A 24,690-nucleotide genomic window follows, 5' to 3' on the forward strand; every position below is an offset into this window, starting at 1 on the left:
AAGTGAAGTACAAATGCTTGTCATTGTATACTTGAGCCATTGCACTAAACATAACTGATTCAGAACATGTAAATCACATACGTTAGCATACACGAAAAATATAATTATGCTGGATTATAAAAGTGGAGAAAACAGTAGAAACCGATGCTTTAATTAAAAATATATATATATAGTTATGGAAGAATTTAGTCCGAGACTAACATTTGATTTAGAGAAGCGTTTGAAAATCAGTCAGGGGTACATGAATCTTTTTTTAAAAATTTCCACAAGATGGCAGTGATGAGCCAATCAGGGCACCAACGACGAAGAAGGCACCTCCGCCGGAAATGACGTCATCACACAACAACCAATCACACGGCAACGAAGATGGCGGACTCGGAGTTGAGTGTCAGGTGAGCAGATGGCATCAAACTTCAGCAAAAGTCTACGTTTTAAGTCGTTTTTCGAAAGTATTTACCTGCGAGGTGACATTTCTGCACAACGTCTGTCTTTATCGCTCCCTTTCGGCAGTAACGTCTGTGTTTGAAAGCGTCCGTTGAGCTGTTAGCACCACGCTAAGTTAGCTTAGCCGTGCTAGCAGTTGAATATTTGAATGGCGGTGTGTCAGCCGCATGACAACAACAGCGTCTGTGAAGCTGAAAAGTGTATCTCTAATTATGAAAGACGGAGAAGAGCAAGCGCTCATGTTTCTAAATCCAGTGCGCCACTAGTAGCTCCAATAATCGACGGTGTTATGTTGTGTCGAAGATGTTCACGCTGGTATAGAAACATATTTGGTATGTTAGCTAAGATCGTTTAGATATAAACATTTCATTTCGCATATGCACCGGCTATATTTAAACTTTGGGGAGGGAATCATGAGCTTTGATTCGGCTCAGTGGAGGGACATTCAACTTTATATGGTTTTGTTTTGTATTTATTTTAAATATTCTCATAACACCAGAACCTTCAAGTGAGTTTAAAGGCATGTTTTCCGTAAACATCTCCAATATCCCACCACTTACCCTAGCCAGAGGCTGTGAAATATAGTAATATATGGTGGAGGAAGGGCCATGCATTTTCACTGAGGTTAAGGGACAATAATTGTATCTCTGGGTAGGGTCCTGATATACTTTTTAAAAGAAAGAATAAAAGACAGTATCGTAATTATGAACATGTTGAGGTTCCCACATTACATCAACTCTCTGTCTCAGTGTATAAACTGCTTCACGGCTTGTTCATACAAAGTTGAAAAAGTATTTGTTGAATAAAATTATGAGAAAAAATGTTTCTTTTTGTCTTCTCCAGCTAAATAGCTTACAGAGCAAAATATTTTAACACTGATACAAAAGAACATAAATTTTCCATAAATGATATGGAAGAATCATCAATAATTGACAGTTTTATATCATTGTGTACCCTCAAATTGTCCACCGTTAATCTGCCTTTTAGCTCAAAATGTGTTTTTGCAAGTGAATGAACTGATAGCTACTGTCCTGTATGATAAATACACCATCAATTATCATTATGCTAAGTTATACCAATTGTTCTCTTAGGAGCTGTCGAGAATTGTGGACCATTTTGTTGGGAAGATCTGCACTGCGAGAGCCGGTAAGTCTTTTTGCGACATATGCCATATGAGTATGCAGCAACCACAACAGTGTAGAAGTTGAATCAGCGTTTATGATGTCTTCAGGGTGTTAAACAGTCTCAGCAATACTAGAATCACAGAAATATGAATATTTGTCAATTACTTTATCATGTCGCTTGAAAAAAAAAGTTTGTTGTCTACTCACAGCATATTGTTTTTTAATATCGTACAGTAATGATTTTCCTTCTTCTTATTGTGGATTTTTTTATGTGCATAGGCTCAGATAGAGGCAGAGCTTGACAGACACTGGGACAGACTGCACCAAGGACTCAATTACTATAAACCTCCCAGGTAAATATAATGTATAATGATATACAATCCAGTACTTTCTATCACAACAAAAAGGGTAATTGTCAATATTACATTTTCTAGCTCATCCTCTGCTGCGAAAGTGAAGGATAACAAAGATGTCGCACAGCCCTTGAAGGATTTTGGTCTGAGGATCAGTAAATTGTTGGTAAGAGTTAAAATGTCTTTCATTGTAAAAGATGTGATTCTGTGTCTGCATTCGGTGGTGCATTCCATAATTTCATAATGATTTAATGCTTTAATAATATTACAGGGTCTTGATGAGCAACAGAGTGTGCAGCTTTTACAATGCTACCTACAGGAGGACTACAGAGGAACCCGTGATTCGTTGAAGGTGTCTCTTCCTACTTGGAGTTTTTTATGGTTGCTTTAGTCGTGTCTGAAATCTTGGCGTAATTATGCAGCATATAAAGGCCCCTGCAGTATGCAGTTTTTATGAAAAAAAAATATGGTATGGTATGTTTTAGTGGTATTGTTTTTATGTTGGATTTAGTTCTGCAGTCACCTTTGCAACAGATTAAAGTCAGCATATTTCATAAGGAGCAAAATAAAAGATTGTAAAAAGATATTATGAAAGGTATTCAGATGGACGCTAACAGTGTCTTTCACACAGGTTGTTCTCAAGGATGAGCGACAAAGCCAGGCACTGCTGCTGAAGGTCAGTACAGACATCTGCAGCCATTTAAACTGGCTGCATCGTTCATTTAATTCATCTTGATAGTCACTTGAATACATATTTCGTATGGCTGTGTGTGTGTATTCACAGGTGGCAGACTATTATTACGAGGAGCGCATGTGTCTGCTCAGATGCGTCCTACTCTTGCTGACGTACTTTCAGGATGAGCGACATCCCTACAGGGTGAGAAGCTCCTGGTTTTGGGTCATCCAGATGAATGGAAAACACAGCTTTATTTGTGCATTTCTCACTAAAATATGTTTGTGTTGTTGCTTAAAATAACTCTGGGTGTGTTTGTTTTTGGTCAGGCTGAGTACTGTAACTGTGTCAATAAACTGGAGAAGGACCTGGTAAGCAAATACCAGTCGCAATTTGAGAACCTCTTCAAAGCAGAAGCACCAACATGGGAAACTCACGGAAACCTCATGGTGATCATTTGTTTTCTATATGTTTGATTTACCTCGTCAATGCCATAATACTGTATAATATAACCCAAATCGAATGTAAATATCACATATTACCCACATTTTTTTTCTGATTAACTCAACAGTCATGTCTACTTAATGTTTCAGTCTGTCCATTAAAGGATGTAACATAATTTTCTTTTATTTTCAGACGGAGAGGCAGGTGTCTCTGTGGTTCCTGCAGTGTCTGAGAGAACAGTCTCTGCTGCTGGAGATCATCTTTCTGTATTACGCCTACTTTGAGATGAGCCCCTCTGACTTGCTGAGCTTCACCAAGATGTTCAAGGAGCAAGGCTTTGGTTTGCGGCAGACCAACAGACACCTAGTGGACAAGAGCATGGACGCACTTGTCGACCGCATCGGGTAAGAGCATGTCGTAAAGTTTGTGTGTAATGTGATATTCATACATTTAAAGCAGGGGTAGGTAACCTGCAGCTCTTTGGCTCCTCTCCAGTGGCACCCTGTGGCTTTGCCAAAAAATTAAATGGGAATGATTGCATGGATACGGTTATTTTAGTAACATTTTAATTTTTATTGTAGTTGCCCTAAAATTACTCTTATATTGTTCAATTGTATCATGTATCCTATGCATGATGAAAATAACTTTTTAAACAATTTGTCAACTAACGTGAGTCATACATCTATGACTTGGCCTCCTTTTCCTCTAAATTTTGACCAAACAAATGTGGCAGCTCATCTTAATTCTTTCATAGCTCGGCTAGCTATGGATTTCAAGTCCAAAATTAAACTGTGCGTGAACATATTTGTTTGCTCTCACTGCCAACACTGCAAAGTCAATTTGTCATTTTTTTTAAAAAAAGAACAAAATCTCTATTTGACAGTAAAGGTTGGTGATCCCTGGTTTAAAGTGAATGTCTGTAAAAACTTAAAAAAATGAGCTTAATACACTGCCACTTAAGCACACAGAAAGCACGGTTTGTGACAGCTAAACAAATGCTCAGCCACTAAGATATACTTTTATTTAATCTTTTACACATAAGCATGTAACATAAGCCAATGTTCTTTGTAGAGATTTCTTAAATTTGTTCTTAATTTATTCATATGTTCGTAATTAATGACCAAGATATTTACTGAATGGGACAATTACAACTGGAAATTAAACTTGTTGGTGTACCTGTTGTGAAGGCATTTCTACATGATCTCAAACATTTGTTATTTCTGTACTGCAATTTCTTGTTATTTTTTGGTGAAGTATAGAGCAATAAACGACATCTGCAACGAGCATTTTTCAGCTGATAAATCAAGGAACTTCCGTGATATTTGTTCTTCTTCTCATCTTCAATGTCTTGTATGTTTCTTTGGCCTGCAGATATTTGAGCTCTCTTATTCTGGTTGAGGGAATGGACATCGACTTCCTGCACAAGTGTGCCCTGGAAGATTGTACAGAGCAGCATCAGTTCTCCAGTTCTCCTGACGTCATCAAGGTTTGACTTGAATCTCTCAATGCAGAAATAAAAAAACATTCTGTGATGTAACAACATAGCAATGTTACTCAACCATACAGAGTGTCAACTGTGCATATAGAATAAACCAGACAGACATCCAAACCTCCGTATTTCCTCTGTTCCTTTCAGGAGATGGATCAGCTGCTGTTGACATTTGGTGACATCCCTCATCACGCACCGGTGCTGCTGGCCTGGGTCCTGCTGAGACACACTTTGCGACCAGACGAGTCCAGCCCCGTGATCAGGAGGATAGGCAACACGGCCCTGCAGCTGGGGGTGTTTAAGTACATTTCAACCATGCTGAAGGGCCTGGGAGTCTCAGGGAATAATGTAAGAGAACTTAAACACACATTTGGGTCAGGTTTAAGTTTTTAGGAAGGAGGAAAAGCAAAAAACGACTGCATAATAATAGATGCAGTATATTATTATATGTTGGTTGGTTGTGTGGTTTTGAAAAGTAATATACTTTTCAAAACCACACAACCAACATTACAAAGTGCTTTACACATGAAATCACAAGAAAACACACACACACACACACACACACACACACACACAGGAGTAGACATGTAGGAACAATGAATAATCAAAAACTGTAATTACAAACTAAAGGGAAAATGTAAAAGCAATGATGGTGACTTGAAAACAAGTGAAAAAGTGCAGTGCAAGACTGAAAGAAAAACTGGCCTCTCCCTTGTTAATGATTACTGTCTTTAATCTACATTATTTAATATCTGCTGATACCAAGTCCCACTCCAATACTTGTATTTTCTCAGATAATACAGCAGCACAGAACATACTTAAAGTAGCTACTTTAAAGTTTGTAAAATTAATTAAATTTAAATGCTAGACAATTTAATAGCCCAGCATTAATTAAGAAATCCCTGAAACTTAGCTGTTGCCCTTATTTATTTGTGTTTTTAATAGAAGCATGAAATAATAATGTCTAAAATAATAATTGATATCTTTTTCCTTTTTGACCTCATTATAGCCCAATTAGCAGATCCCTATCAGAAATGCTGGATTGCCCCTGATGCCAATCTCTGACATCGGATTGGGATGTCCACACTTTTCACAGCTACTAAAAGTGATCAGCGATTGTCTGGTTTTTCTCTACCAGCAAGGCGCTTTTAAGGCAAAAGCAATCACAGATGGCCTCAGACCTAAATTAGTCTGTAATGATATAGCTAGAATGAAAACCATCTGGCTGTACGGAAACATGCTGATTAGTCAGAAACTGAGATAAATCAGACTTCTGGTTTTACAATCATGTCCCTCAATGTCTGTTTTTAACTGTTTAACTCCATTAAATTGTGTCTTTTGCTCTTAAACTCTTTTTCTCCTTAGTGCACAGCAAGCACAGCAAAGATGTGTGTCTACGGTCTTCTCTCATTTGTCATCACTTCTTTTGAAGAGGAAAGTTTACAGGTATATATCCAGATTTTACACGTTTAATGTTCCTTGCACACATTCATATTTGCAATCTGTATTGTTAACTAGCTCATCTTAATGAATGTGACAGACTGGCGGCATGGCGACACAGTGCTCTCACCTGATTGATGCTGCCTGTGAAGTCCTCTCTGCTCCCAGCCTGGCTGAAGTCTTTTGGGAAATGGTGAGAAGAGAAGGTCCTTTAGAGATAAATTTGGATAAAAACAAGGGATGTTACTTTTTCTGTCCTGATACTGATACCTGGGCTTTGGGTAACGTCTGTTACAGAGTACGGATCTCAAACCAGTGTTTAATTAATAAGCCACTGTGTAGAAGTGATTTAGATCATTCTTTTATATGTACAGAAACATTAGGCTTAACTTAAACATTCCTTTCCTAACTTTGTAAATAAAAATATAACAAATAAATACATACATTTAAATTTTAAATACCTCCAAACAGCCGACATTGTTGTTCAGGCTTACTGCAGATCCTTAATAAGTCTTTAAAGGCATTGAATGCATCAATCTAAAAAAAATATGGCCTTAATTGATATTAAGATGTCTTAAATTAGTCTTTCCAAAGCCTTAAAAATGCTATAACATTGTAAGTGCAATTTTATTATTTATTTTTTTCAGATGTTGCAATGTAAAATCTCAAATTAATAGGTAACTAATAGGTAAAAATATTAATAATTTACCAAATGCTTCTATTACATATTATTTCATATTTAGGAAAATGTTCTCTACCCTTAAGTAACTGTTGTGGGTTTGGATTTTTTTTCTTCAATATTTTTATTTGTAAAGTGGTCTGAAATTTTTGTCTGAGTGGCATTAATATAGTCTTAAAAACCACTTACCTTAAGCTGTAGGGACCCTGGTTGTTGGTCAGGGTTCCTTAGCTATGTGTCCCTCTGTATTTCTTGTATGTGTAATCAGCCAAACAAACAAAGAATTTAATTGAGCAGATCTGCCCCATTGTCACCAATATCCAATCCAGCTATTTGAGTCAGTATCAGCCCAAATATCAGATATCAGTGTTGGAACAGTGCATCCCTTATAAAACAAAACATTGTTAACTGTTGATAATCTTTCCTGTTTATCTAATAAAAAATGTCCAGAAGCCGAACATGGGATTGGGAATGATCTTGGACAGTGCAGTCGGCATGTTTCCTCACAAGATCGGACCACTCCTGCAGCTTCTAACTGCACTTCTGTCAAACAAGTCGACTGTTAAGAAGGTAAATTTCACGCATACACAATCACATCAACACACTCAACTTTTCCTTTATGGGTTTAAGAATGTCTTTTTTTTTATCTTTGACAGGTGTACAACTTTTTGGATAAGATGTCCTTCTACACCCAAGTTTACAAACATAAGCCCAATGACATTGTCTCCAAGGATGACGAGACACTGTGGAGGAGACAAACACCAAAACTCCTCTACCCTCTCGGTTAGTTTTTTTTTTTAACAGATACAAAAGTCAGGGTGTAGAGTATGATTATTGAAGACTTTCATTTTCCATGATTCTCTTGTGTAACATTCACTCACTGTAACATTTCGTCTCAACCTTCAGGCACGGGACAGACTAACCTGTGGATGCCACAGGGAGTGCTGGGCCAGGTGATGATTGGAGGCGAGCAGGGCTACGTGGTTCGCTGGGACTACTCCTACAGCTCCTGGACTCTCTTCACCTGTGAGGTGGAGATGCTGCTTCATGTTGTTTCAACTGCAGGTACATGATACATATTCATATATACCAATAAGCAGATTGTTATACCTTTTTAAAGGATTAGACTGTCAAAATTTTTGTTTTGTCCCCTTAAAGGACCACAACTAACAATGTGTCTAAATACCACTACTTTCAGACATCCCCAGTCTGTCTGCAATTTAGTCACTTGTTGGGATACAATAAATTGAAAATATCAGTTGTAATTTATCTAAACTGTTTTCTTTCATTGCTCAACAGCCTAAAAGACCATGAAGTATTTGCTTTATTATATAAAAAATGAACTCCACTAAACAAATGTTTAGTTTAGGTTTTTTATGTTGTCAGTTGACATATTTTTTGATACCACTCATTATTTCAGCATTATTAATTTACCTGTGCCTTTCCTTTTCCCAGATGTTATAGCTCACTGTGCGCGTGTGAAGCCCATCCTGGATCTGGTCCATAAGATCATAAGCACAGACTGGACTGTGTCGGATTGCCTGTTGCCTCTCACGTCACGCATCTACATGTTGCTGCAGAGGTAAACTAGCTTCAAAGGGACACTTATCAGATTCTTCAAGTGTGTTTGTTATTTTGTGCTTCCTATTTCAGATGATCTTGATTAGAAATTGAGAATGAATTTCTCTTGTCACGTTGTGTTGTTACCATCTGTTAGGTTGACGTCAGTCATCAACCCTCCAGTGGACGTGATCGCCTCCTGTGTGAACTGCCTCTCTGTACTGGCTGCCAGGATGCCAGGGAAGGTGGGTTTGCTGAGTACTTCCAGTTTGTAGTAAAAGCCATTTGGCCTCATGCACGAATCATTTGTATGCACAGATTTTATCATAAATTGTGCGTGCAAACAATTGAAGAACTTTTGTGGCATTCATCCGCACTTGACTACTTCCCAGTTGTTTTTAGGTAAGATCAAAATTTAAGAGTGCCCTAGACCACAGGAAAGCCAGTATGCAAAAAAGCCAACTTTTGTTTTGTACTGTGACATATTAATAATGTTGATTTAAGTAAAGCAATGTACTTAATGAAAACACAGAAGAAAAAATCTCTACCATTATTTATTAATTTAAAGGGAAACACCAACTAAATTAAGAATTTCAATATGTTATCTCCATTATCTAGAAAAAAATACCTGTGAACATGAGCTGCTCTCTCTTAAAGCCAGAAACCAGAGTAGTAAGACTTAAAAGTGATGTCATCTGGTATAAAGTCTGGAGCTGCTCCATAGACAGTGAATGGGAGACTGATTTTGTTGAGCCACAGAATATTTGTTTACTTTTTTTTATACCCAAATGAGTTTCTTCTATATTGTTCTGAAACAAAAAAATATACCCATATATTCAGAGCGTTCCCTGGGTGCTTTTAGTGTCATCTGTAACATTTTACCAAATCACTGTCTGTGGAGCAGCTCCAGACTTTATATCCTCTGATATTACAACTTTATTTTTTTAGTACTCTAGCTTTTGAATTTGGGAGAATTATTCAATTCCATCGATATTTTTGGGCTGTCAGGCCATAAAACTGACATGTATGAAAATGGGTGTAGTTCCTCTTTAATAATTGGTATTGTTTACACTTACACAGTAAAGATGATGAGCTCTAGCTTAAATGAAAATGTCCCCACACACACACGCCTGCCCATGAGCAAACACTTGGGTGTGTATGTGGTTGGGTTAAGGTGCTACCAGACTTTTGGCATTTGTTGTAATATGAAAGAAATTTCATGATGCATTATTATCTTTTGACATAAATCCAACTTTTGATTCAAGTGATCAGGGCTATCTGCTACTACCGTGATTTACGTCCCCAATAAAAAGCTTTCAGACCCATCTAAGTCTGTCTAAGGCCCTGTGCCAAGTTCAAAATAACCTGGCCACTTTTCAAATTTAAGATCAAATGCAATCAATAAATATGCTGAGGTCGATTCGAACAGACTGTTAGCGCGTGTTTCATAATGTAGGATTTTTGTGAGAAAATATATGAGAAAAATCAGAAAACATGATTGAATGAGGGTCATTATTCTTGAATGAAACACCAGCCCGTCTATTGTTATTTTCATCCTCAGGTGTGGTCCAGTCTGCACCACACAGGTTTCCTCCCCTTTGCCTCCAACCCTCTGACCAGCATGTCTCAGTGTGTAAGGTAAAGTAAAAGCTCACAGTGCTGCTGATCAACGGTTAACTTGCCTGGGAAAAAAAAGGTAAAAGTCTGTGTCTTTTTTGTAGTGCTGAAGGGATGAAGGCAGGAAACTATGGCAACCTGCTGGTCCAGATTGAGCAGCCCAGGGGGGAGTACGCCGTGACCATCGCCTTCCTTCGTCTGATTACAACCCTGGTCAAGGTAACAGTTTTTCCTAAATGAGATAAACACAATTCTTTGCTTGCTAACATTGTGTAGTAGCAGCTGAACAGTGACATTTAATATAAAGTAAAGGAGAAAATGTTATTTTTTTAATCTATAAATGTGGTGTCCTGCAGCTATACTGTACATTATATCTCTAACTTTCTCTCTGTGTTGGTTAATTTCAGGGTCAGCTTGGCAGCACTCAGAACAAAGGCCTGATCCCCTGCGTGCTGCTGGTGTTAAAGGAGATGCTGCCCACTTACCATAAGTGGCGTTACAACACCTATGGAGTCAGAGAGAGGATAGGTAAGGCCGCAAGTCTGAAATGACAGTTGGAGTAAGTTTCTTTATTCCAGACTTAAGAATTAAAGGAAATCTAAATTAACCCTGGCTGCTCTGTGCTGCTGCAGGATGTCTTATTTTGGAGCTGATCCATGCCATTCTCAATCTGAGTCCAGAGGGAGAGGACCAGGGCAGGTGAGGATACCTCTGTTGGGATTCAAGTGTCTTAACTGTGTCACCTGCACATTTTTATGAAAATTAAGTCAGATGAACATTTGAATATGGTGTGTGGGATAATAGCTGTAAACATATCCAAACCTGAATTGACAATTGTTCATTTAGAAGTTAACCACTCTGTGATTTTCACTTCACAGTTATATGTTTGAAATTCTTTTCAGTGTTTCACATTTACTTCTACATCTTTAACAGAAGTCCTCCCTCCCAATCATTACTTATTACCCACTCTCAGTGTGTGGTGTGTATTTTTCTGTAGAGACTCAGCTCTCTGCTTGTGTGTTGTTTTTTTTAAATGCTTTATTTTTTTCCCAAATAACATTTAAATACAGTTAGAAACTGTGGAACGTACAGTTTGTCACCTTTGTATTTATACAAGCAATTGCACTGATGGATAAACAAGTCTGTTCATATGGAAATTATTTAGTGATCATCTTGTGAGGTCACATACACAATCCATCTTTCCCAGTACTGCAGGAGTTTATCAGTCCGTAAATTTAATGAATAAGTTATTCTTTCCATCTTTAAAATAGTGACAATATCCATTCAGTCAGTCTTTCTTGGAGGTGTGGCCTGTAACCATTTTCGTGTTGTGCCTGTATTTTTTTTAATTACGCTTTGGCACAGGCAATAGCCGTGGCCGGAGGCACTATGGTTTGGATTATTACTACGTCCAATTCTTGTGAACGTGATACCTGTTTCCAGCCATAATTCAAGAATTAATACTTTTTTATGACAAAATTTCACATAAAGGTCTAATAGGATAAGATGATGAAGCGTTGACATCTTATACCCAAAAAGTCTAAGGTCAGCTTCACTGTGAAATCATAATGTTCCGAGAAAAGTTAGTTGAAAGAAAATTAATTTGCATCAGTTTTTAACAACTAACCCACTGTCTTTTTTCAAAACAAACATGAAAACATTTTTCGTTTTTGGTTTGACTGTCTCAAATATGACAATTTACTGCATTAATATAAATATGTGGTAGTAAATTAAAACAGTATTTGTAGCCTTTGGACTGTTGGTTGGACAAAATAAGACACTGATTGTTAGCTGCCTCTCTGATTTATTACTTGACAGGCTTTTGGTTATTTGCTAAGTTGCTAATTTATTCCTTTGTGTTGCAGCACTCCCACCCTGCAGTCTCTGTGTATCTACAGCCTGGCAAACACTGAGGCTGGACAGGCAGTCGTTAACATCATGGGAGTTGGAGTCGACACCATAGATGTGGTCCTGGCTGCCCAACCCAGCAGGTTAGCAGAGGAGTGTTCATGTCTGATTTATCTGATGTTTTCAGAAAAAAAACTCTGTAGTTTTGACGTTTAATAATTATATATTTTCTGTTTCTCTGATGCTGACCAGCTGTGGCTCCGAGGGTCCCGGTCAGATTCTGATTCAAACAGTGAAGCTGGCTTTCTCTGTCACCAACAACGTTATCCGTTTGAAGCCGCCGTCTGACGTTGTGTCCCCTCTTGAGCAAGCCCTGACACAACATGGCGGCCATGGCAACAATCTCATAGTTGTCTTGGCCAAGTATATTTACCACAAACATGACCCAGCGTTGCCTCGCCTGGCAATCCAGCTGCTCAAAAGGCTCGCCACAGTAAGGACCTCCACTCTATGCCTACAGAATTTGCAGAAATTGTTGTATGTGTTCGATTTGTTTGTGTTTGTTTTGTTTTTTACAATGTTCAACTTATATTTTGTCTGTAGGTGGCTCCCATGTCAGTCTACGCTTGCCTTGGCAACGACGCAGCAGCCATCCGGGATGCGTTCCTCACTCGGCTGCAGAGCAAGACAGAAGACATGAGGATCAAAGTCATGATCTTGGAGTTCCTCACTGTTGCTGTGGAAACCCAGCCTGGCCTCATTGAGCTTTTCCTCAACCTGGAAGTCAAAGATGGAAAGGAGGGTTCAAAGGTATAAACTGCGGAGATATGTGCAACAATAAAAAAAAATGTGTAATTGTCTTTCTGTTCTAAATATGTACATATATTTTTACTTGTAGGAGTTTCTGCTTGGTGAGTGGAGCTGTCTCCATGTGGTGTTGGACCTGATTGACTCCAAACAGCAGGGGAAATATTGGTGTCCCCCGCTGCTCCACCGAGCGGCTCTGGCCTTCCTCCTTGCCCTGTGGCAGGATCGCAGAGATAGCGCCATTTCCGTCTTACGTACAAAGTAAGCGCCTTATCTCAGACAAAATGACTTTGACCAGGAATAACATATGCAGCTGGATGTTTTGAAAGACTGAATAGTGAAGTTTGATAAATATATCGCTGCTCTTCACACAGAGAAAGATTTTGGGAAAATTTGACAACGCCTCTCTTTGGAACCCTCACACCACCTTCAGACACCACAGAGGTATCTTACTCTTTTATACACTGCTTTAATGATTGTAATTGGATATCGAGTACACTAACTCATGAACTGTATCTTACCCTCAGCCTTGCGTTTTGGAGACTTGTGCTTTTGTCATGAAAATCATCGGCCTGGAGATCTACTACGTTGTAAGGTAATTTCAATCCCTAATATGATAAAAGTGATCACATTTTTGTCACTTTCATTTGCACATAATAGATTGAATCTCTTGTAATTGATGTTTTTTGTGTCTTTGCTGTTACAGTGGTTCCTTGGAGCAGTCTCTGAAGGATGGGCTTCAGAAGTTTTCCAATGCTCGTCGATATGAGTACTGGTCCCAGTATGTCAAGTCTCTGGTGTGCCACGTCGCGGAGATGGAGGAGGAAGGCATATGTTCCTTTCCTGAGACCCAGATGTTGATCTCTGCCTGGCGAATGCTGCTGATTCTTTCCACAACCCACGTATGTTACAGCAGACACAGTCATGGCTGTAGTGGTTTAGGTGTTGATGTTTAGGTCCGTCGAGGTTTTGGTCAATCAAAACTTCACCTAATGACATGTTAACAAGGCATGTCAGAAATCAAATTTTTTTAAATAATATATTCAGTCTTGTTAATTGAAATGAGACTGAGCGCAATTCAGGGTTTCCCCACACAGTGGTTTGTTTGTGGCGTTCAGCCATGATATAAACTGGACTATTAATTTGGAGTGATGTTGGAGTATGTATACAGTTCTGTACTTCAGAGCTCCACACTTGTTGAGCGCAGAGCATACTCTGGGCACAGATGGAGCAGCAGAACGCCAGCCACAGTGAAAGTGAAATTTAACTGTTCATTAATCGACACAGCAATGGAACAGTTTTATTTCTTAGCATATCAGGGTTCTCAATTAAGTGTTATCCATTGCTTTTCCAAACAACTCCAGATGAAACTGACTGCATTCTCATGGAAAATGTGCACCCCAGGGCCCAGTGCTGGGTCTAAAAGTTTGCTTTCACTCGCCTCTACAGCAGCTACTCCTCTAATGTAATCCATTATTCTTATCTGATCAGTCTTGTGAGTCAAACTCAACGAAAGAAACTGCTGCTGAGGAGGGTAAAAAAGAAAAAACTCACAAGAAGCTTGTGTTCACAGAATCGCAAAAACCTCCAAAACAAAAGGGACACACGTACAAAATAGTTTTCTGAAGTAAAATCACTGCCAATTACTGCCTCTGTCCCCCTAAAATCAAAACTTTTTTTTTTGTGGTGTTTCTTTCGTGTTTGTGTGGATTATGCCCCATATGTAATGACAAGATGTCAGGGTGGTAATGACCAAGCATCTTTTCTAAAATCTCAAACTATCCATTTATTTATTTATGCTAAAGTTGTTTGAGTGTCTTGCACTTTTCATAAGCCTGCGAAAATCAGTAATGTTTTTGCTCAAAACTTTCACTCGCTGCAGATAAATTTAATGCTGATTGGTATATTTTTTGTTTCCAGTCTGATGTGATGCAGCTAACGGAGGACTCGACTAAACTGAAGCTTTTCATGGACGTCCTGGATGGGACCAAAGCTGCTGTAAGTCATCATAGCGTAACATATTTTCCTGCGATTTATGTCTTCTCATTTCATTGTTCTTCTTCTTTTCCATTTCTCCTTATATCATCAGTTTTACTTCATAATTCTTTGTCTCCTTCAGTTGACTACACCCATGTCGGTGCCTTGTCTTCGTCTTGGATCCATGATGGCTACTCTACTGCTTGTCCTCCTCAAACAGTGGAAAAGGTGTGTATTAATACATTTAACAGACAGAGATAATGTTTTTTTTAAATCTCTTCCACTCCACCCTCCCTACCAAGGACCCATTTTTGTCAAAATGTTTGGGTTAAGTTTAGTTTTTTGTGTCTTAAATATGTATTAAACATGTGTTTCAGTCAGGTGCCTGTTCAAATTTTGCTGAATTATGTTTATCAGATGTTGCAGCAGTTTTTGGGTCGACACTATTTGTTTACAAGGATTGATGGCTAGATTGAAGCATTTTTTAACCACCTAAGAATTAATATAAAAAAGGGTAAAAAAAAAAATGCCTCTAAAATACCACTTTAACACACCAAGACCCTGAGAAATGACCACAGAAAAATCTGTGTTGTGATTTAGGATGAAATCTTATGATATTTGATGCTTTTTTTTTTGTTTGTTTGTTTTTTTTTGGGGGGCGATTAGATGGCAAGCACTTCTGTTCTGAAAACTGCTGAGAAACCCCTAATTTTCAATATACCTACGAAAGCATGATTTTCTGAATGTCCAGAGTTTCTAGTTTGTGGTTGTAAAGTTTCCTAATGCAATGATTATTCAAGAGGTCACAGGAGGTCATTTTATACTGTGGGGTAGAGTTTATAAAATGGTTGAACTACAAAAATGGCTACTGTGGGGACTATCATCACCTCACATGAATAATATTTTTTTCAAGCTTTCCAATCATGTCCAAATTATGCAATTTATGCATTTATCCATTCCAATATTGTTTGAGCACCTTAGTGTGCAAAAATATTCAAATACAACAGGCAAAAAGAACCTATTTCTACTCCATGAGAAAACTGCATGGGATTAACACAAAGTGGGCATGGGGGGACTCATGGGTACCCACAGAACCCATTTTCATTCAATAATTTTGAGGTGAGAGGTTGAGGGACCCCTGTGAAGATGGACGAGCCAGTTTTGAGCGTGATTTAACCCCTTCAAGCTAGCATGACTTGGTTGGTTAGATCGAAAACTGAAACTTTCAACATCATACACAACAAGTTCCCTGCAACTTTTTTTATAAAGTCAAGTGAAACTTTAACTATATTAATTATATATAAAAATAGCTCCCTGAGATTTTACACTTTCTTTGCACTTACTAACTAATTATTTGATTTTATCAGCGATCATTAAAATAAAACACTGATACAGATAATTGGTAAAACGTCAAATATCAGCTCCAATAGCCAGCCAGGCCGATAATCTGTTTGACCCTACATTTGTATACCTGACTTCCTTTATGTCTTTATGTCTTTAAAACTTTATGTCTTAAAAGCTCTAAGTAAACTCTGCTGTGACCCCCTTCTGTCTCCAGTGTGGTAGCAACAGCTCCCGACATCCTGTCTCCCCTCTCCCTGATCCTGGAGAGTGTCCTGCAAGCTGACCAGCAGATGATGGAGAGGACCAAAGCCAAAATCCTCTCTGCACTCATTTCTGTGCTGCAGATTCAGGGACTCAACGGTAAGAGACGTGTGTGTCTTTTGTTGTCTTGAGTTGGAATATGATGTGGCAGCACTCTGAAGTTCAAACTTTTTTCTTTTTTTTTTTTGTCAACTAGGTGGTGATATTTCCCAGCTGCCCCAGCTGTTGCTTTCTGTGTGTGAGACAGTGAAAGACGAGGCCCTGGTGCTCATTGACAACACTCGACACATGAGCCAGATGGGAGAGACTGTGGAGGACGAGGACAGCATGGAGACAGACTCTTTCCGCGGCCCACAGAAGGACCAAAGAGATGGGGTGAGCTGTGGCAGGAATGATGGACATACGTTTTGCTAATAGGGTTTTTTTCACACTTAAAATGTAGATGTTTTCATTCTGGACCACTCCTTCCAAAGAAGCCAAAAAGTCAGTCTCACTGAAGCGTCATTCAACATTCAGAGTCAGTCTTTCTAAATGTCCACGCTTATTTAACAGTAAAGCACACTGTTGAGGCAGCATTGGCTATTTTAGCGTGTACACAGTAACATTTTAAATCAAGCATAAGTTAATTTCACATCATTTTTCAGGTGTGTGTGCTAGCACTACACTTGGCGAAGGAGCTGTGTCGCACCGATGAGGATGGCGAGCACTGGGTCTCAGTGATGAGGAAGGTTCCTGTCCTCCCCTCGGTGCTTAGCGCTGTTGAGCTCAGCCTGCGATCCAAACACAACCTCTACTTCACTGAGGCTGCACTTCACCTGCTCCTCACGCTGGCCCGCACGCCTCAGGTAAACACAAAAATATTTTTCCACTGTGATAGTAACAAGATCTTGTACATATGTATTTTTTTTTTCCTGTAAATGCTGTGAGAAAAGACCAAAACCAACAATGCGTCACTCAGTCTTGAAATAAGTGCGTTTACATCGAACCATTTATGAGGCTTATCCTAGTTCTGGTTACATTTGGGATATGATGTTTACATGAGCAGAGACATGGGGTTATAAATATTTCCAATGTACATGAAAAATATGAGTTACCTGGTTACTGATTGCTGCGGTATTTTTGTGCAGAAAAAAAAAAAACTATGGCAGATGAGAGCGACAAGAAATGTTAAACACTACACGGTACATTTACTACCACTTGACAACTTCTAATTTCTTCTCTGCTGCATTGGCCAACCGCTGTCTGCTCTGAGCCCAACACACGACACATTTACTCACAAAACGTTATTCTTAAGAGGCAGCTATGCCACACTGTCTTCCCCACTAGTGCCAGCATGGCACTATCACGTCATTGGACAGATACACAGCTTCATTCGTTACCGAAAGAAAAAAATAGGTTTTATCACTCCAGAAAAGAGATACCGTCGCTGCCGCCGCTATTTGTATATTGATTTGTATATCTGTTACGTCATTTGCCACAGGTAGCTGTCAGCTTGCATAAACCAGGTTAAGCTGTATACATGCAACAGTATCCCTTTTTTCAGAGTATTCCAGGTAATATATTGAGGTTTGCTACAAAAGGGATGTGGTGTTTTACATGTTCAGACACGTGAAAAGGATACTCCAAAAACCAGATCAGTGACGGGTAATTCATGTCCATGTAAACGCACTCAAATGATTTTAGCTTCCCCGCCCTCTTTCTGGCTCTCTGTAGCCTGTTTGACGATTCTATTTTATGCTTTGAAAATATGCTGGTAATATATAGTGTTATTTCTGAAAAGGCTGAGAAATTTTCCAAAAAAAAGCTTGACAGTAGTTTTAAGCAATTGTTTCTGAAACGGGGGTGAATAGTGCATTTGTTTCGGGTTTTTGTCAGCTGCAAATTTGGTGCTGTAATCTGCTGCAGCATACAGTGTATGAAAATAAAAGAACATGTCACGCAATACAGGTGGATCATTAAAGGGATAGTTCACCCAAAAAAAATCAAAATTCAATCATTATTTACTTAACCTCATGACGATGGAAAAGTCTGGTTAAGTTTTATAGTCCACAAAACAGTGTTGAAGGTTCACGGGGAAAAAGCGTTTATCTAAAGCGTTTATTTAAGCACTTATCTCCCAAACAATTGAAGGAGGTGGTGAGTGGGATTTAAACATTAAATTTATTTTTTTTTTAAAAAATTAAACCACAAAATGTCTTGTCTGAAGTTATCCAAGTGTCCTGAAGCCCTGATGTGCAACATTGTTTTGAAAAACGTGACTGGTGGAATGTTTTTAGCCTTATTGTAGCCTGTAGTCTGTAACTCCGAGTGTGGGAGCCACATTCCCATATGCACGCTCGCGCAAGACTAATAAGAGCTTGCGGTATTTGCACGCTGCTGTTTACATTATTATTATTATTATTATTATTATTATTATTATCATTATTATTGATTTTTGCATGGGGATTAACAAAAAGGAAAATCTAGAATATGTATAGCCTCATCCTGTACTGTATTTAAATTGAGGGTGTCTTTATTTTTTCCTCTAGGGGGCAGCAGCTGTAGCTGGAGCAGGAGTGATCCAGACGATCTGCCTTCCTCTGCTGAGTGTCTATGAGGTGTCATCAAATGGAGCGTCACAGGTGATAAGAATGACATTTTATTGACCACGATATAGAAACATAGCACATAGCATTGCATTAACATGATACAATAACATATTGTGTCTATGTCTCTGTGCAGAGTTTCTCCCGGAAGTCCCAGGACTCCGCCTGCTGGCCGGGGGTCTACCGCCTCTGCATGTCTTTAATGGAGAGTCTGCTCAAAACTCTGCGCTACAACTTCATCAACGAAGCCCTGGACTTTGTCGGAGTGCATCAAGAACGCATACTACAGGTATGACTAGAATGAAAGTTGACTTATCGCTTAAAGCTCCCCTTACGCCTCAGTCACATCAAACTGTCAGGTCCTCTGTGTCTGGGGCAAAAAGTTGCACTTGAAAACGCCACAAAGTGTTTAGCTAAAGGCTAACAAGCATGCAATTTCTGTGCCTGAGTGAGAATGAATATCTCTCCAAACCAGCAGACGGTGGTAGTCTTTATTTGTCATTAAAAAAGTGGAACCGAAAGACAGACAGGACGGATTTAACAAGCTAGTTAGCCTGTTAGCACGTCTACAATTCAACCTGATGTTAAAAGAACAGCAGATATTTACTGTTTGCATATAAACGATGACACAACTATGTTATTATACTGTGACTTAATTTTTGCTTTTTTAGATGACTTTTAATGCTATGCTATGACTATTTATGCCCCTTTTATGTTATTTTTGACAACACACTTCACTATGAACTGTTCATCCGACTTTGGACGGCGACTATTTCATGTTGTTTTAGATGACATACTGAAGTATGACTTTTATGACCTTTTAATGCTGTTTTTGATGACAAACTGTTCTATGTGTACTTAATGTTATTTTCAACGACATACTACACTATGACTTATATCTGCTATTTTGTATATACTATGCTTTGAATTTTTCCCATGCTATTTTGAAAGACATACCATAATATGACTTCTATGCTATTTCAAAATACATGCTGTAGTATGACTTTTTTATGCTCTTTTTCACAGTGCGCAGTACTATTGTTTTTATTTTTTTTTTTTGACATTTTTTTCGTTGTCATTGTTGACACACTATGACTTGCTTACTTTTTTACACTTTTTTGAAAGAGATATTATACTATGATCAGATAAATGAACAGATAAATGCTGTTTCTGAAGACATACTATAGTATAACTTTTTATTGCTATTTTAGATGACATACTATATTATGATTTTTTTACGCTATTTTGGACGACATACTAAACTATGACTTTTCTTTGCCATTTTGGACCAAATGCTCTCGTATGACTTTTTTTATGCTCTTTTGGATGACATACTATAATATGGCTTTTTTTAATACTATTTTTGACTTTTATGTACTTTTGGGGCTTTTTTATGCTGTTTTGAATAGTATACGATGACTCTTTTATGCCCTTTTGGAAGACATACTATAGTATGACTTCTTAGTGCCATTTTTGACGACATACTATCTTGGACGACATACACTGCTATAGCTTTTTTGAACTATTTTGGATGAATTTGTATACTATACCGATTTTGAGTTATTTTGGATGACATGTTATACCATAACTTTTTTAAAGATTTTTTTGGGGGCTTTTATGCCTTTAATCGACAGGACAGTGTGAGCGTGAAAGGGGTAGAGAGAGGGTGGGGACATGCAGCAAAGGGCCGCCTCTCTCGCCTCATACCACTTTTTTAAACAACATTCTATTCTATGACTTTTTTGGCTGACATACTACAATAACTTTTTTATGCTATTTTGGACGTCATACTGTACTATGACTTTCTTGTGTGATTTCGAAGGACATACTATAGTATGACTTAATGCCCTATTGGGCGACATACTAACTGTAGTATGACTCTTTTATGCAATATTAGAGGACATACTATAGTATTTACGCTTTTTTGGGTTTCTTACTATAGTATGACTTTTTGACTTAGTAGGACATACTATAGGATGACCTATTTATGCTATTTAGGCTGACATATTTCCTGTTATTTTTTCTGCAATTTTAGACGACATACTATAGTATGACTATTTTATGCTATTTTGGACAACAACCTATAGTATGACTTTTAAGTTTGGGAGACATATTGTACTTTGACTTTTTATGCAGTTTTGGATGAAATACTATGGCATTTTGAATGACATATTTTCGTATGACATTTTCATTTAAATTTGGATAACATACTATAGTATGACTTTTTTGTGAGATTTTGAACGACATACTAGAACAGACTTTTTTATGTTTGCTATAATTTTGTTTTTTATTAACAGAAGCTCAAATTATAGTACAGTTATGGATGATATACTATGCTGTTTCAGAATACAAATATGACTTTTTTGTTATCCCTTTTTGGATGACATCATAGGATGGCTTTTTAATGCTATTTTGGATGACTTAGTATACTATGACCTTTTATGCTATTTTGGTTGACATACTATACAATGGCTTTTTTATGCTAATTTGGATGACTACTTTGAAGGACATATTACTCTATAACATTTTCAGGTTATTTTTGACAACAAACAGCAGTATGACTGTTTTCCCCTTTTGGATGACATATTATAATGTGACTTTTTAATGCAGTTTTGGACGACATACTGTACCATGACTTTTTATATGTAATTTTTAGAGACATATGATACTTTGACTTATTTTGCCATTTTGGATGACATACTATAGTTGGACTTTTTGTTGCTATTTTGGATGACATGCTATACTATGACTTATTTATTCTATTTCTGATGACATACTATAGTATGACTTTTTGTGAGACTTTGAACGACATACTATAACTATAACTTATTTATGTTTGCAGTGATTTTATTTTTTATTTACAGACGCTCAAATTATAGTACAGTTATGGATGATATACTATGCTGTTTTAGAATACAAGTATAACTATTTTTTTTAGCCCGTTTTGGACGACATATTATAGGATGGCTTTTTGATGCTATTTCGGACGAAGATGTATAGTATGACTTTGTGCTATTTTGAACAACATACGATTCTATGACTTTGTTATGCCATTTTAGACATATTACTTTTTCATGGTATTTTGGACAACATACAATAATATGACTTTTTTTCCTGTTGTGAATGACTTATTATAATGTGACTTTTAATGCCATTTCGAGTGACATACTTTACTTTGATTTTTTTTTAATGCAGTTTTGGACGCCATACTTCACCATGACTGTTTTACGCAATTTTGGACAACATACTATAACATGGCTTTTTTTTTGCCATTTTGGATAACATGCTATACTATGACTGTTTTATGCTGTTTTGGAAAATATTCTGTACTATGACTTATTCTGTTTTGGAAGACATACTACGAGTTTTTTTCTCTATGCAATATGTTAAAAGAAAAAGCACATTTGATGCAAGGCAGCAAAAAGTAAGCAGTAATAAAATATTTTAATTATAATATAAAAACGTATGGTAAAAAAGGGATATACATTTATTCACAACAGTCTTCAGGTTCTTTTGTATGGTGGAAATGGGGATGTTCCTTGTAGACCGTAGCATCGCTGATCCTTTTCTGTTCCACTCAGTGTCTGAATGCCGTGCGAACAGTGCAGAGCCTGGCGTGTTTGGACGAAGCAGATCACACCGTCGGTTTCCTGCTGCAGCTCTCGAGCTTCTGTAAAGAGTGGCAGTTTCACCTGCCCAAACTGCTCAGGGATGTACAGGTAAATCCAGAGGAAAGCTCCACTTCAGCAGAGAGAACACCACAGCTCCACTGCAGCGCTGACACTTCAGTATTCAGTCAGTATGTTTGTCTTCTCCTCCCTGCAGGTAAACCTTTGTTACCTGTGCCAGACCTGCACGTATCTGCTCCACAGCAAGAAGATGCTTCATCACTACCTCCAGGTCAGAAACCAAGGCAACTTCTGCCTTCGTACGCCTTCATAAGTGTGACTTACACCGAGTGTCTTGCATGTAAAGAAATGTGATCGTAAGCAGCCAGGAAAACTTTGCTAGCAAAAAAAAAACAGTAAAAATGTTTAAAGGTGCTAATTAATTCAGATAAATAATGGGTTTGTTTGTTTATGATGTTTTCAGGCTAAAAATGGCGAAGCGTTACCCCCTGGTCCCCTTCCTAGGACACAGCGGGTCCCCCAAACCCCGTCTAAAGAGGCAGCAGGTGGAGGGGAGAGAGAGGAGGCTGAGCAGAAGGCCCTGCTGGCTGTGCAGTGCAGTCTTCTGAAGATCCTCAGCAAAACACTGGCAACTCTGCAGCACTTCACTCCAGACTGCTGCCAAATCCTCTTGGACCAGGTCAGTCTGCCTTTTCTGCTCCAGTGGTCCTCCAAAATGAGTTTTTTTTATCAGGTTTTTGTTTTAGCATATTTCCATGAGCATTATCAAAAGAAACTGTTCATATATTTGCATAAAAGAGCGTAAAATGCTGATTTGTGTTTTCGGCCCTTGTGTCAGAGTATGGACTTGGCAGAGTATCGAACCTTGTTTGTGCTGAGCTTCACAACTCCGGCATTTGACCCTGATGTGGCTCCTTCGTTTGGGACCCTGCTGGCCACCATCAACGTGGCCCTGAGCATGTTGAGCGAGGTAGTTTTCAGTGTTATAAAACCTTCAGCTTCAATCAGCCTTCATCAGATCCCTGACTGTTTCTGTGCCTTTTGTTTATAGATGGAGAAGAAGAAAGAGCCAGTTTCCTTAAGCATCGTGTCACTGGCCTCATCAGAGGAGATCCAAGCTCTGAAGTGAGTTCTTGCTAAGAGTTAAACAGTAAATTGCATTGTTTTTTTGTTTTGGTTTGGGGTTTTTTAAACTGAGAGCACGTGTTTGTGTCCTTCAGGTCACTGCTGATGTTTACCATGGAGAACTGTTTCTACGTGCTGATCTCTCAGGCTGTTCGGTGTCTCAAAGATCCCTCCATCCTCCCTCGAGACAAACAGAGGCTCAAACAGGAGCTCAGCTCTGAACTGGTGAGACCTAACATCTCTCATACCCGTCATCTGGCACTAACCAACTTAACTAAGTAATAATGAACTATGGGAGTTTCTTTTTAATAGTTTTGTCATTCTATAAGCAAACTGTACTATGATTTTTGAAATATTTCAGTGTGTGTATACGTTGACATTTTTATTATTTGAAAATAACGCTGGCCCTATCCTGTTACTTTTTCTGCTCCACCAGAGCACTCTTCTCTCAAGCCTTTCCCGCCACTTCCGCAGGGGCTCTCCATCATCTCCGGCAAGTGGCATCCTCCCCTCCACCCAATCAAAGCCACCCACACCAGGCTCCAAGGCAAGCCATGAAGGTCAGGAACCATTCATCCAGCTCGTTCAGGCCTTTGTCAGACTTGTGCAGAGATAGATTTCCTCTAATACAAACACTTACTGTTGTTTTACGTGGCAAACATTGTTTCTATGCCTCCAGTAGCACCATCAGGAAATAAACCCTTTGTGGTATAATGCCTCATTTTTATGTATTCAGTTATGCAGTAGTGTGAATAGCACAAATTTTTTGACGTGGAGTGAGTGTTTATTCTAATATGATCGGAGCCATAATTTGTTGGACATTTCATTTTGCCAAAACTGTTGCAACGTAATTTAACATGACCACAGCCAAAGTGTTTACTTTAAAAGGCCAATAAAAATCTACCTGTTGTCAACAACAACCATGTATTAAAGAGTCTGTAGAGATCTTGGTGCTACTAAACATCAGTCACTGACTGCAGTTTATTTTTCCAAGGCCTAGTTTTATAGGTCATTTTGAAGATTCGTTATAACCAGACATGTTTCAAGTGCTACTTAAAGAATTAGAGCTTTTTAAATATAATCCTTTCATGTATATTGACTAAATCTAGTAGAAAAGCTTATTCTGTAAAGCTCCATTATACCTTTTCTAATTTGCTTTGTTTTCATTAAGTCTTGTTCTAAACTGTACTATTTTCTTATCTGTACTCATCCATGTACACTTAATGAAGCAGCTACCAAAATTTTTACTGAAAAAATGTATATGCTAATAAAGGGACTTTTGTACCACAAT

At 38.3% G+C, this 24,690-nt stretch overlaps 1 protein-coding gene across 1 annotated transcript; it reads left to right on the top strand.

The window, feature by feature from the left end:
- The first annotated feature begins 288 nt into the window (after nucleotides 1–288).
- nup188 (nucleoporin 188) lies at nucleotides 289–24,689 on the top strand. The gene is made up of 43 exons (XM_042509448.2): nucleotides 289–392; nucleotides 1,536–1,590; nucleotides 1,848–1,921; nucleotides 2,003–2,087; nucleotides 2,193–2,273; nucleotides 2,553–2,597; nucleotides 2,706–2,798; nucleotides 2,924–3,043; nucleotides 3,231–3,442; nucleotides 4,410–4,524; nucleotides 4,675–4,875; nucleotides 5,893–5,973; nucleotides 6,068–6,160; nucleotides 7,097–7,216; nucleotides 7,303–7,429; nucleotides 7,553–7,711; nucleotides 8,102–8,228; nucleotides 8,364–8,451; nucleotides 9,768–9,844; nucleotides 9,928–10,042; nucleotides 10,231–10,351; nucleotides 10,456–10,522; nucleotides 11,689–11,814; nucleotides 11,924–12,164; nucleotides 12,275–12,481; nucleotides 12,570–12,739; nucleotides 12,853–12,922; nucleotides 13,006–13,073; nucleotides 13,185–13,380; nucleotides 14,399–14,476; nucleotides 14,598–14,683; nucleotides 16,014–16,159; nucleotides 16,257–16,435; nucleotides 16,705–16,905; nucleotides 18,589–18,681; nucleotides 18,782–18,934; nucleotides 22,227–22,364; nucleotides 22,471–22,545; nucleotides 22,738–22,953; nucleotides 23,113–23,244; nucleotides 23,326–23,399; nucleotides 23,495–23,624; nucleotides 23,836–24,689. The coding sequence occupies exons 1-43, from the start codon at nucleotides 367–369 to the stop codon at nucleotides 24,013–24,015; spliced, it is 5,241 nt and encodes a 1,746-aa protein (XP_042365382.2). The 5' UTR covers nucleotides 289–366; the 3' UTR covers nucleotides 24,016–24,689.
- Nucleotide 24,690: the final 1 nt, after the last annotated feature.

Source organism: Plectropomus leopardus, chromosome 20 (assembly GCF_026936395.1).
Source record: "Plectropomus leopardus strain MGB_pleo_1.0 chromosome 20, ASM2693639v1, whole genome shotgun sequence".
Taxonomy (NCBI): Eukaryota; Metazoa; Chordata; class Actinopteri; order Perciformes; family Serranidae; genus Plectropomus; species Plectropomus leopardus.